Genomic DNA, 14,502 nt, shown 5'->3' with positions numbered 1-14,502 from the left:
TCAATCAAATTCATCAAATGCAGAAAAGAAGTGTAAAACAACAACAACAATCAAAGCCTTAATCCCAAAGATGGGGTCGGCTACATGAACCAAAAAACTATTTTACCAAAAATGATCCTATCTTTCTATTCATGGTCCAGCAAACCCAACTTCTTCATGTCCATTTAAACTTCTTCCATGTAAGTGTTATGTTTTATCTTTCCTTGCCTCTTCTGAGATCTCCTTAATCTAACCCTCTACTTTCCTTACGAGCACATCTTTCAATCTCCATCTAACATGCCCAAACCAACACAGTCAGCTCCCCCTTATTTTTTATTCTCAATCTCCACAACTCCAAATTTCCGCCTAACATCTTCATTTCCAATTCCATCCTTTAAGGTGACCCCACACATCCATCTCAAAATTTGCATCTCTACTACTCCATCTCTTAATATGATATGTCCTGTGAAGCTACTAAAAGGTGGATGTCCAAAAAAAAACTCCCATCTACACCTCTTAGTTTCCTAGGGCAGATGGACAGCAATGCAAGGGACGGACCATCACCTGAAACCGACCCACTCCATCACCGCCTGTCATTCGCTTATTTCGGGTTTTCATCCATTATTTTAAATTGGGTGGATTAGACAACCAGGTTTCCATTTAAACTTCCATCCTACAGATTTGGAAATTACATTTAAGCATTCTACTTCGACGTAAACATGTCTTGTTTTCCAATAAGCAACAGAATCTAGGGGCGAAGCTACAATAAAACAGTTGCATAAACTTTTGATTTGTGCATTATCAAGCTTTTTTTACATAAAATATGATGAAATCAATCAATCAAATATCAGTTTGGCTCATGTCATGGGATGTGACAAAATTTTGTATACTGGCATAAAATATGATGAAATGAACCCACTAAATAGAGCTATGTGTATTATGGAGTAATAAATAAATTATGTCAGAGATGTAACTCATGCAAGCCTTTTCTCCAACTAAGATGTAAATTGTAATGCTTTTGCAAAGCTAAATATTCAAAGTTTATGTGTAGAATATAATTCCAAGAACATTTGCTAATTGCTATTATAAATTTGTTTACTTTTTTTTTATTAATGTCTATTACATCAAAAAAACTAAAACTTCTTAGGTTTTTTTTTTTTTTAATTTGCAAAGCCTTTATATTCGAACATTCATTTTTTGTTGGGCGCTTAACCCCTTATCTTTCATCTAGAAGAATTTTCTTTAAATTTATCATTGAGACCAGGGAAAATAAACAATAGTGATACTTCACAACTTGTTAGACAAACCATGAATATTTCTATTCAATTGTGATATAATAAAAAGCTTTAGTGCACTGTCATTCAATTTATAAACTTCCTCTGTTTTTTAATACTTGCAACACTTTACTCAAATGGAAATGTCATAATACTTCCAACACACTATAATTGGAAGGTATTTTGGGTGAAAAGTTGTCATATTACCCTTGTTTAAAGCTCATGGCCCACTTAATAATACTCAAAACAATCTCTCAACCCCATTTACGTTTATTAAATAATGTGAGACCTACTTTTCTTAGATACCGTGAATAAGTGTGTGTTACAAGTATTAAAAACAAAGGAAGTATTTTTTTTACATTTAACAAGGTTGACAGTATAGTATTGTATACTTTGTATCTACTTATGTCAGTTACAAAAGACAAAAAGAACATATACTTCATTCAACTCACTTAGAAATATTATATCATCCAATTATAAAGAACAAATTCATAGAACATAGATATAGCGCCCACAACAAACCTTAATTAACTCTAGTAATATTATTACTCAACTAACCTTAATCAAGGCTGGTGTTGGCAAATCGATGATTTCCATTCCATCTCCCATATAAGAACACATAAGAGAAAATGTTGCACGGTCATAAAATGTGTCCTTTCTAGTAATTAAATAAGACGAAGTCAAGAAATCCTGAGTAGAAGCAACCAAAATAGTTCCATTTTTCGGTGTACATAGATTGTTTTGAACCTGCAATGAGGACAAAATATATAGTGACTATTGATTAACTACTAGTGCAGCACCATTAGACAAATCAAAGATCATGCTAGAGCACCATTACCACCTACACCACCGAAAAGGCAATAAATTGGGATACAAATCACCTTGTACATAGTAATACAAGATATAAATCACCTTGTACATAATTACGCAAAATACAAATCATCCAGTACATATTAACGCAAGTCATATCTCATTCAGGAAAACCACATTTGGGTAAAAAAAAATCAGTCTCATTGATGTTAAGTGACATGATAAACTATGTGAGCAAGATGATGTCCTGGACCTATAAGAAACAAGAGGTAGATTCTATAAAATTCCAAGACTAAACTCATTACCAGTTACGAACACCTAACATAGATATTATTGAACATCATTCATATGTTCCTGCTAAGTTTGCATGTCATCTTAGGCACGGAATTATTTCTTACACAAACATTTGGCACAAAGAACGACTGCCAAACAAGTAACAAATAAACAGATTACAAAACTATTTACACATCACAATAACTAGCCACATGATAAGGGAAAAATCACAATTCACAGCACATCCAAGAATTGTGAGTATGCACTTAACCAACCACATCTGACTATATAAGATAGTTGTAACTAAATTCGTCTGAAAGCAATTATTGGGATCAATAAAATCTAGTAATTTGATGACTAAAATTTAAGTTTACCCCCATCAACAATAAAGCCTCTGCTCGGGCCTCCTGTGTTTGTGGGACATGCATATTCATCTCATCACCGTCAAAATCAGCATTGTACGGATTGCAAACAGATTCATTGAATCTCAAAGTTCTCCATGGCATTATTCTAGCCTACAAGCAAACATATAGAAGTCAACAATTAGCCTCAATGATGTAAATGAAAATTTTAAAGCATAACATCATTGTTGAAAATATCCCATCACCCTGTGGCACATGATAGACATCCGATGCAAACTAGGTTGCCTGTTAAAAAGAACAACATCACCATCTTCCAGGTGACGATGGACAATGTAGCCAAACTTCAACTCATCAGCAATCCGTTTTCTAGCAGAAAATGATAAGTCCCTGCAAAAGAAATATGTTTCATCAGATGGTCTAGTAAAAAATAGTGTATATTCAGATATATTATCACATGTCAACAATAATTTCTCACTTTTTGTCCCCATTGGGCTCTATGACAAACTTTGCACCCGGATACTTCTTTGGCCCATTACGTACACACTGCCTCAACTTTTCGATATTGTGATGGTTTACACATTCAGGGTAAGTCAAAATCGATGCCATTAGCAGTGGAACGGCAACCTGCAAGAAAAAAAGTTTTTTGTTTTTAAACCCAAACAAAAAGATTAATTGAAAAAAAAGAAATTGCTGAAAATAAAATTCTTAAACCTCCGTAATTTTCAAATTAGGATCAGGTGAAATGACAGTCCTTCCAGTAAATTCAACACGCTTCCCAGACAGATTTCCACGAAAGCGTCCCTGTTTCCCCTTTAGACGTTGAACAAACCCACTCAATGGCTTTGTAGGTTGTTGGGATTGTAAAGCAACACGTACATCGCTGTTTATGTATTGAGCCACTTCAACTTGAAGGTAATCCCAGTCATCCTGATAAATGTCATAGTTACTATCAAACTTTCATACATGCTTGCATGGTTATTAAAATTAAAAGCAAAAATATAGTTCTTCATGACAGGACCATATCTACTTCAAACTGCTCTGAATCTTCCAACCAAAGAAAGCATATTACGACATATCATAGAATCAAAATCAGAAATGTGGAACTTGAGTAACAGTATCAAAATCAGATTTCTTGTTTGCATGTTAGACATATCTAGTTTCAACAATTTTTTAAGCAGATTTTTGTAACTCAAATAGCACATCAATGTTGCCTAGGCTAATTTGGAACAGAGATGATGACAGCTTATACTAAAATTCACATAGAGTAGATAGAACCTAGACTCATAGGTTATATCACAAGGATTTTGTGTCATTATTTTGTACACCCTCCATTCCATATTATCATTCTTTAAATTATATATCAATGGTTTATTCAGTCATCAGATTAAATATATATGCCATATTACAAGTGAGTTTTGAATACCAAATTGCCAATGCATAACTAACGTTGCCTTAACAAATATACATGCCCTTAAAAGACACTTATTTTAGAATTGTAGGGGTATAGTACTGCATACAAATATATTGTTTCTGTAGGTAATTGGAATATGAGACCTTGCATGGACATTAATAATTGACGTAGGAAAGAGAGAAGGTATCAGATTCAAGAGTTATATAAGAACAAAAGGATGAAGAGAATTGTAATGAAAAAGGAGGCCATCAGCTTTCTACTCATGGTGAAGGCAATTGTGTATATATATGGATTTAATATGCATCATTTTAACTCAAATACAATGTGCATATTTTTTTAATTTGCAACTTTTTGTAACTCAAATATGATGCGAGTATTTTTCATTTTCTCATCCTTCTCACTTTAAGAAACTTTTAAAATCATTGCAAGTCATACAATTATTTTCCGCCTAACATGCTTCCTGCCCCTTCTCCCTATCCGAATTTTTTTTTCTTGATTACAATATATGGGTTTCTCATTAGATAAACTGGTTTTGTGAAAATTTTAAGCTTAATATTTGCACATTTTTTGTACAGTGGCTATATTTGTTCATAAGATAACCCTAATTAATATGACTAACCTCAATTTACATGCAAATGCAAACCCCATAAACATCTAGAGCTGCAACCATAGAAATTGAAGATCTCATGCTAAACAATAAGTACAAAAACAAACATATAAATAAATAAAAGATGAGATCCAATGAGAAGATAATTAAATTTATAAAGATGATAAAAATAGATGCGCCTCGCATTAGCCTATACAAGTGTGCCTCGTATTTTAAAGGCATATGCCTGTTGACTAGGCTCTAGGGTCCTTTAGGCTTAAGCGTCCCACACATTTTAAAATTAAGATGATTATTGGAGAAAGTTTAGATATAAAGGTAAAGGAAACCTCCGAAAGAATGCAAATGGAATTGTATAGCATGTTAATCATATCTAACAACATTAAAGAAAAGCTCAATAATACCACCATAATACCCTTACATCTTCCTAAATACAAAACCCAGTGAACCATAATACCCTTACTTCTTCCTAATTAAAAAGCTTACAAAATCAATCACAAACTGCAACAATAATATAATGTGTAGCAAACAAACCAATTAAACAGTTAACAGCCATGATTGCAAACGGCATATTCCAAACCTACAGGATACTCACAATGCAAAAGTGGAATATCCATGGATGTACTATTATTTTGGTCCTAGTTTTACAATCTCCAACATCAAAGGAAAGAATTACAACTTCACAAAACTTATTCTCTCTTCTAATATACATGATTTCCAATAAAACCACTTAACTTTTGTTTACCAACAAGTTTGTTTTTATAAGAACATAAACATGCAATACATATTATTGGACAATATGAACAAATGCTAGGATTTAGCAACTAAGTTTCCATCTCCATCCTTCATTTAACAAATCCTTATAAGCTCATATAACATGGAATTCTCATGTAATTTTCTTTTAGTATTTGTCTCAGATTCAAAATTTAAATCCTGAACACAGTGACATGTTTGCCAAGAAAAAAACTCATACACTAATACATCCTCCGTTTTTATTTAGTTGCAACATTTTTACTTTTTAAGTTTGCCAATGCACAACTCAACCATTAATATCTCTTATTATCAACAAGTAAAATCAAATTTATAAAAAGTTAATAGTTTGAAAGGGTACATTAAGACAAATATAACAAAATCCCACATGACTATGCTTTTTCTTAAAGGTGAATCACCAAAGAAAATTAAAGTAAAACGTGTGAATAAATGGACGCGTTGCAACTAAATAAAAACGGAGGAAGTATATATAAAACGAATGAGTCAATCATCAGTATCTTACCAGAATTTTAGATGAGCTGCTAGGTTCTTGCAGACCCTGATGAAGGCAAGCATTTGCTTGAATAATTCTCTTTAACCTTTCAGTTATGTCATTTTCGTTGCTGCAAGTGTTAAGAAGGAAGAGGATATAACATCAGAACATGACTTGAAATGCTGATGTAGTGTAAGTATTTGTCTTAGGAAAATTCTTTTTATAGAGCATAATTGGAAGTCAATAAAAAAAGACACAAGTAGATAATAACAGAGGCTTGACCTTTGAATTCCTCCATCAACAAAAACAGACGGACGAAGGGCCAATGGAGGAACAGATATGTTGGTAATTATAAGATTCTCCGGTCTATTATTTAAATAGAGCAACTCGCAATCCTGCAAGATGATAAAGACATATACTTGAGCTATTTAAGGATTTAATACTTCCATCCATCAACCATCTCTATTTATTTAATTCAGCTACATTGTATATACAGACTACACTTGCACACACGCACGCGAGCACATATTCACACAAAGCAAGAGAGAAAGAAAAGTTAAAGACAGCATAAATAATAGCATTAAAATCTTTCACCTGATCCAGCATTTGATTAAACAATAATAAAGCATCATGTGGATTTATGAGAGGAGAGGAGTATCCATTATCTTCTTGGGTTTTATCCTGTTTTGGACGACTATGAACTATTTGTAATGCAGTTTTGCCCTTCTTGACCTTTCCTGAAATACATCAGTAACTGCTAAGTTTCAGCAAATATTTCAAGAGAGAGTAAATAGCACCAGACCAAAAACAAGAAGGATACAAAGATTACAATGAAACAGCTCTATTTACAAAACATGTATGCTTCACTAAAACACTTGTCTTCACAGTTAAGTGAGGCATTATTTTTAACCCAAAATCAGCTGTAGGCCACTAGCTTGTCGACAGAAGCTAAAATTAACACCAATAATGTTCACACCAAGTTATAGTGAAATTTCCACTTTTTGTAAAACGACGAAGCTAATGGGAAAACAGGAATTTCTGTGTAGTAACAATTCATAGATGAGAATACCCCTCTTAATCACAGATACTTACACACCAAGTTAAGCAGTATTATACACCAAAAGAAGAGTAAAAAAGTAAAGCAATAAAATCGGACATTTGGCCCTCAAATTATAAAATCAAGCAATCATATCCTTCACAATCTTTTGCAATGTTCCTTAGTATCGTAGTGCCGCAAGTCCCGCAACAGATATTTGAATCGCTAGTAATAGTAATAGTAATAGTAATACTAGTAACAATACTAGTAATACTAATACTAATACTACTAATAATAACTTTAATAAATGTAAGGTGGCCCATCAATAGGAGAAGAGGTGTGAGATACCGCCTTCAACGTTGGGAAAAGAATCAAACCCCAGACCCAATTTAAGGGATTGGGTACAAGACCGCCATGCAAATCAAACATTTGATGATGATCAATATTGTATAACTAATCACTCAAGACTGCATCAGGGTGTAACAAACTAGTAGCGATGTAAAATAATATAAAAGAAATAAGCAGCAAGATTCAATCTTTAATAACAGAGTAAGCTTTGAGGAAGGAGGGGAAAACTTTCATTTAGTCAACCCCTATCATACTTGTCCTTTGGTGTCCTGCTCCACAATATCCAGCCAAGGTGAGGATGGGGGCTTCAATTAAAACACATCAACATACCCTCTCATTCGACCTGACAACCAAGTTCAAACTCTCACCAATTATAACTAGAGAAAATCTAGCATTCCTTCTTAAATTTCATTTAGAAAGCAAATTTCTACAAAATTTTCAGATAGTGTAACTCCCTTAAGAACAGCAATATATAAACCAAGTATTTTAGGGCCTTTATCTTAATTACAAATTCAGCAAACACCAAGCCATTAAAAGAAAGCTAAATACCTATATACTCCATGTAAGAGAAACATAACATGTAACATAGTACATTGCCCAATTCAATTAATTCCAAATTGTTTCAATGTGTTTTCAAAAAATTCCAAATGAATGTAAAACGTTTGGCTTCGAGAAGTTATCAAGGTGCCCAAGTGACGAATCTTCTCTTCTCCAATGTATTAAAACAACTCAAGATAGAAAAATTCAAATGGCTAACACGTGGAAACACTTGCCATTTTCAACATAGCCACTTACAAAGAAGCATTTGATTCACAATACTTGCTTTATTTAATCTTAGAATTTACAAATAATTTGAAATTTTTTTGCAGAAAAAGTCAGACCCCAAATTCAAGAAGAATTTATCACAAGTAGCAGCAAAAACATATCCTAAACAATTTCTGGATTATTGATGAAGCCAAGAGGCCACTATTGTACAAAAAATATATTAAAATTAACATAAAAGATGAAAAAGAGATACCAGATACACAATAGGACACAAACAAAAGCAACTACATCAACAATTGATAGGAAAGGGAAGTTAGACATTACCGTTCAAGGATCCGCATCTCAAACACTGCACTTCCACTTTGGTGGACAGCTTCTTTATGATCTTTTTCCTCAGATCAGTTTTCTGCAGTGAATCAAGCTTGGTATTTCTCATCTTCTTTAAGAAATCTTTACGTTCTTTTTCTGGTAGCAGGATATGTGAGCAAGACTGGAGAGTAAAGGAATATCAGGTTTAGATGACACAATAGCCACAAGTCAGACTAGCAGTTAGAAAGACAAGCAATGAACATATCAAAACATGATCTTAATGCATTCATCTGTTGAACAACCAAGCACACATGAACAAGAATGAAGCCAAGAGCCAAAGCCAATTTGGCTATGCATCACAAATTGTCAAACTATCTCGGAGAAACAATGACATTGATGTATGGAGGAGATAAGATCAGGAAAATAGATCATGCAAACTTTATCCATGTAGTATAAGCTTATAATGACTTTAGAGAATATTTTCAAATACTAACTTTTTATAGCATGAATTTGTAAAAAATTAGAGATGTAAATGGTCACAGTTTTTCATTGGCAAACATAAATTAACACAGTACAATTAAAACAAGTCTGGACACCATGGTTGGCCTTTTTCAAGGAGGTTTGACGCAGTCTACACCTAGTTTAATGATGTTGCTTCTATAGGCAGTGCAAAGGCTCTGATCTGCAAGAAAAAGCTTCTAAACTGATAAAAGTATCTTCTTTTTTTTTTTAAACTCATAAAGTATCTCATTTAACCCCAAAAAAAGCCATTAAAAAAATAAAAAAAAATAAGGCAGTTTTCCACTGTGCAAAATTTATTGGCATCAAGGACCTCCTCCACACCCTCAATCCTCTTAGTCACCCTCCTAAGCACCTTAATAAAGTAGTCATGGTTTTCGAAATTGTTACCAACTAAGTTTATGCTTTGAACACAGGTCTCAACATCTGAGGTGGGTCCTATATGTCCTCAAAATCCTAACTTCCCAAGTAGATACTATGATTCTAATTATAGCCAAAAAAAAAAATATTAAGGAATCAATCAATCAAAGCCTTAATCTCATAAGTGGAGTCGGCTACATGAACCAAAATTGGAATCATAAAAGCAAAATAATTGGAAGTAATTTTAGTAACGACATTATATAAGGAAATTCAGACACAATAACATTTAACTCTAATTTTTCACAGCATATGTCAACAACTCACATCCACCAATAACTCACCTTACGCTACTTCTAGCTTCTCATTATACTATATCACTTAAGTTCAAAGCAACAACAGAGCATTGCATATCTACTACTTCTATTTCTTGTTATCACTTCTTCTCTCTCCGTATTATAGTTAGCCATGGCACAGAATAACTTTTCATTGTGCAATCAGACATGAACACATAACATCCATATCCAATACATTTAATATGATCAAAGTGTAATTCAATTGAAACTATTAATAAATCAATTTATTTTGCAAATTATTATAGAAACTCAAACATTTCACATCGATAATCCTTAACTATTTAGAACCATATTACCTAGTCAAAACTATTGGTTACACTCGGCATATAGCGTAACTTTTAACTAATTTGAGCTTAATTTTTAACCTGGTTTGGGGTGATATATAACCCATTAAAAAAATTATAAATTACAAAGTAATTATTTAGATAAATTTTTGAAAGGGTAATATGGTTACTTTATGCATTAAAAGTGAATTTTTACGGTTCAATTTCTTGGAAAGAGAGTAACTTTGTCTATAAAAAATAGGTCACTTTTATATTATTTCGAGGAAATTGTTGTTTATTTTAAGATAGTTTCACCTTTAGTATACAATATCTATATATTATACACCCAATTGATTTAACATTTTGTATTAGTTAACAAGCCTAAAAGTCCACGGTTAGTAACGACTCGAAGACACAAGGTGGGTTTCGAGTTCAGGTAGTAAAGAAATGAAGTAGATGAGGAAGAAGAGGCTTTTAGAAGGGGGCAGCCTAGTCTGCGACCAACCAAGATGCGCCACAGCCTACCCGCAGCAATGGACAAAGTAGGATTGGAGATGCATTTATTGCAAATGAAATCATATCTTGCTTGCTTGTTACTTAAAATTTTAGTCTTATTAGTTTAGGACTAGTATAATTATATAACATATAATTGTATTTAGTTTAGAAAAATATTTTATTTCAGATCTAGGATAAAGTTTATAAAGACTTGTAGACTAAAGTATGACTATACTCTATCAAAGGGTTATGGGTCTTCATCTTTCGCACTCACAACAACAGGATGAAATTACAAACGCTCTTAGGTTTCAAGATTAGAGTTCTAGGGAGGTGTAGGTTGAAATTCAAGGGATGCTATGAGGGTTGCTAATAATTGTTAATCAATTAGTGACGGTTTGTGGTTTTTTCTCTCACTATTTTGTGAGGGGTTTTCCATGTAAAATATCATTTGTCATTATCTTTTAATTCGCAACTTTATTGTATATAATCAGTTGTATTGTTCGTGTTTAAGCTTCCATTATTATCAAAAGTTTTAGTACCCCAATACTTCTAAAGACTCCCTTTAGGATATGGAAACCAATTATACGCAATCTAACCCTTAATAGAATGACTGTTCCAATTGATCCAAAGCATCATAAAGACAAATTTCTGAAATATATATGCATTTAGAAACATGTATCTTGGTTGCATCAGAGACAAAACCCAGCAAGTTGGCAACACACATGGGATTCACACAGCCAAAGTGACTAGCTTTCCAAGCATGCATCATGAAATCTAAATATGGATACTTTAGGAGTTTGGGGGGTAAAGATCAAGAGGGTAAAAATACAGAACATACCTTGCAAATACACTTCAAAACATCTAGAATGGCACCAATATAGCCAATATTAAAAACAGGTAGTGCTAGAGTTAGACATCCATAATGGCCCGGACAATCTTCGAATTTTGCATGGCATGTCGCACATAGACCACTACTTTTGTTTGGAGGACCCTGAAATCAAAGAGTATATTATTGAACATCCATTGGAAAGCTATACATGAAGCGTATCAAACGCTACAGAATTGTATGCAAAAGCGAAGAAGTTAAAATGCATATTACAGAGTATTATTCTATTCAGACTATTCTACCTCAATACCAAACCACAAAGAGCAATTTCTTAATGAATCAGAAATCATTATCTGCAGTACGCATGCATCATGTCATAAACCACATAATTGTTGTAGATTAGGGAAAAAACACATATTTCTCTTCTCTTCTCTACGCCACCTATAGCATTTTCAGGCTTTCAAACAATTCCACAGCTCCATTTATTTCCAATAATTTAAAAGACAATTCAAGTTCCAATAAATGGTGAAATCAATAGTTATCACAGTAAAATTAACACTATAACTACCCAAGAATCCGAAATTCCAATTGCATTTCTAATAAATTGGTGAAAATCAATCAAAGTTGAGAGCAAACAAATAGGAAAGAAATTCCACCATTTTGGGGTCCAATAGACCATTGGCAATAGGCCTTTTCTGGGCATCATAATAAAGACCTTTGAAAACTTCAACTTCCGATATTTTACCAATCTCTGATGCCGAAAACATCGAAAACTTTATGCTATCACTACAAATATCAATGAAAAACAAAATCATAACCCATTAATACATAATCCGTATGAAAATCCAATCAATACAAAAATTTAATAAATAATATAAAAAATAAAAGATCACTGACATTCGGCGAGGCTCATTGTCCTCGATATATGGTTGCTTAGTGAATTGTACATTGTCATGAGGCCTCAACATCTTGAAAATGCGGAGACTTCGTTGAAAATTAAAGAAGTTGTATTCTTGATGTTGTATACCCGGTGGAAAATAGCAGTCCGTCGAATATGCTGAACATGGACAACAGGACAAGGTAATTATTAGCACACTACCATAGTACGAGAAGAGAATAAGGTCAGCATACAGCAGGGTTTAAGAGAAGTTTAAGAACATCTGTGTTTTGTGTTTTTGTTCCTCTTTTGTCTCTCTTATTAGGAAAAACTAGGTTGGAACCCGTGCAATGTACGGTTTATATGAAATCTATTTTTATAGTTTGTACATTTAACAAATATTGATAAATATAAATAAGAATTATGCACCTTGTAAAAATATTTGTAATTGTTTTATTAGATAAAGCCCATGCGATGCACGTTTTATTTGTATTTTTTCAAATAAAATATTTTACTAAATATATATTTACCTAATAAACTTTGTGATATTCCTTTGCTTACTACTTGAATTTTATTTATTATAAAATGAATTATTAACTTTGTATCTCATATTTAGATAAATTCGTAATATAAAAAGATAATGGCTGTTCCAAGTGATCCAAAGCATCAAAAAGACAAATTTCTGATATATATATGCATTTAGAAACATGTATCTTGGTTGCATCAGAGACAAAACCCAGCAAGTTGGCAACACACATGGGATTCACACAGCCAAAGTGACTAGCTTTCCAAGCATGCATCATGAAATCTAAATATGGATACTTTGGGAGTTTGGGGGGTAAAGATCAAGAGGGTAAATACAGAACATACCTTGCAAATACACTTCAAAACATCTAGAATGGCACCAATATAGCCAATATTAAAAACAGGTAGTGCTAGAGTTAGACATCCATAATGTCCCGGACAATCTTCGAATTTTGCATGGCATGTCGCACATAGACCACTACTTTTGTTTGGAGGACCCTGAAATCAAAGAGTATATTATTGAACATCCATTGGAAAGCTATACATGAAGCGTATCAAACGCTACAGAATTGTATGCAAAAGAGAAGAGGTTATAATGCATATTACAGAGTATTCTACCTCAATACCAAGCCACAAAGAGCAATTCTTAATGAATCAGAATCATTACCTGCAGTACGCATGCATCATGTCATAAACCACATAATTGTAGTAGATTAGGGAAAAAACACATATTTCTCTTCTCTTCTCTAAGCCGCCTATAGCATTTTCAGGCTTTCAAACAATTCCACAGCTCCAATTATTTCCAATAATTTAAAAGACAATTCAAGTTCCAATAAATGGTGAAATCAATAGTTATCACAGTAAAATTAACACTATAACTACCCAAGAATCCGAAATTCCAATTGCATTTCTAATAAATTGGTGAAAATCAATCAAAGTTGAGAGCAAACAAATAGGAAAGAAATTCCACCATTTTGGGGTCCATTAGACCATTGGCAATAGGCCTTTTCTGGGCATCATAATAAAGACCTTTAAAAACTTCAACTTCCGATATTTTACCAATCTCCGCAGGCCCGTCCCTAGGCAGGGCAGGAGGGGCGGCCGCCCTAGGCCCAGGGAAAAGATATTTAATTTCATATTGAATTATCTCGAAAAATACATAATTTTAGGGATATTTGATTCAATAATCAAATTACGCTCATAATTTTCTTTTCTTTTGGATATGATGTTTCATAATCTAAGAATTTTACGAACACTAAACTTAAAGCAGTGATAATTAAATTAGATTACATCAAATATAAACCATAGATTGTGAAATTGATGTGATGATAACAACAACAAACAACTTACCTTAGAAGCTGCTTCAATGGGGGATATAAGAATTAGACTCAACGGAGAACGCTTCAGTGTAGAACGTTGAGTGCGCTTCAATGAAATAACTCAGAGAGGTAGGAAATAGAAATGGAGGCCTTTAAATGCCATGACCCGCCATGTATAATATGGGTCTGATAAGTAAATGACATGGATCTTCATATGGTCGTCTAATTACAAGACAGGGGGGCTTTATAAAGGTTTTAAGTAAAACATGTTTTAAATTTTAATAATAATAATATAATTATAAACTAAAAAAAATTAATCATAGAATAAATTTTTATACGAAAATAATTTATTATATATGTTAATAACAAAGATAATTACTTTAAATATAAAAAATTTGATTAACCTTTTCACACAAACATTTATGACTATAATAGAAAATATTAATATGATTTACGACTATAATGATTTACTACACAAGAGTATTTATATTTTTTTTCCCCTAAAGTTGTTTATTTATTTATTAAAATTCACAATAGAGTAGTGCATATAC

General features: G+C 32.9%; 1 protein-coding gene across 3 annotated transcripts in view; it reads right to left on the bottom strand.

Annotated features, from left to right (window-relative positions):
• The window catches only part of LOC110711990 (DNA-directed RNA polymerase III subunit 1-like), a 41,672-nt gene extending 27,558 nt beyond the window's left edge, over positions 1 to 14,114 (bottom strand). For 2 of the 3 annotated variants that reach the window (XM_021890426.1, XM_021890428.1), the window contains exons 1-15: positions 13,983 to 14,114; positions 13,251 to 13,299; positions 12,978 to 13,130; positions 12,128 to 12,287; positions 11,887 to 12,016; positions 11,243 to 11,395; positions 8,430 to 8,595; positions 6,551 to 6,693; positions 6,239 to 6,351; positions 5,987 to 6,086; positions 3,410 to 3,625; positions 3,174 to 3,322; positions 2,944 to 3,085; positions 2,711 to 2,851; positions 1,812 to 2,000 (exon numbers count right to left, since the gene is read on the bottom strand). In XM_021890426.1, the coding sequence (XP_021746118.1) occupies positions 1,812 to 2,000; positions 2,711 to 2,851; positions 2,944 to 3,085; positions 3,174 to 3,322; positions 3,410 to 3,625; positions 5,987 to 6,086; positions 6,239 to 6,351; positions 6,551 to 6,693; positions 8,430 to 8,595; positions 11,243 to 11,395; positions 11,887 to 12,016; positions 12,128 to 12,198 (1,713 nt within the window). In that variant the 5' untranslated portion in view covers positions 12,199 to 12,287; positions 12,978 to 13,130; positions 13,251 to 13,299; positions 13,983 to 14,114. The remainder of the gene's footprint in view (positions 1 to 1,811; positions 2,001 to 2,710; positions 2,852 to 2,943; positions 3,086 to 3,173; positions 3,323 to 3,409; positions 3,626 to 5,986; positions 6,087 to 6,238; positions 6,352 to 6,550; positions 6,694 to 8,429; positions 8,596 to 11,242; positions 11,396 to 11,886; positions 12,017 to 12,127; positions 12,288 to 12,977; positions 13,131 to 13,250; positions 13,300 to 13,982) is intronic. The other variant, XM_021890427.1, reaches the window with a different exon arrangement.
• Positions 14,115 to 14,502: the final 388 nt, after the last annotated feature.

The sequence above is a fragment of the Chenopodium quinoa genome, unplaced genomic scaffold (genome assembly GCF_001683475.1).
Source record: "Chenopodium quinoa cultivar QQ74 unplaced genomic scaffold, ASM168347v1, whole genome shotgun sequence".
Taxonomy (NCBI): domain Eukaryota; kingdom Viridiplantae; phylum Streptophyta; class Magnoliopsida; order Caryophyllales; family Amaranthaceae; genus Chenopodium; species Chenopodium quinoa.
The sequence above is the reverse complement of the archived record's forward strand: the minus strand, read 5'-3'. Positions and strand labels throughout refer to the sequence as shown.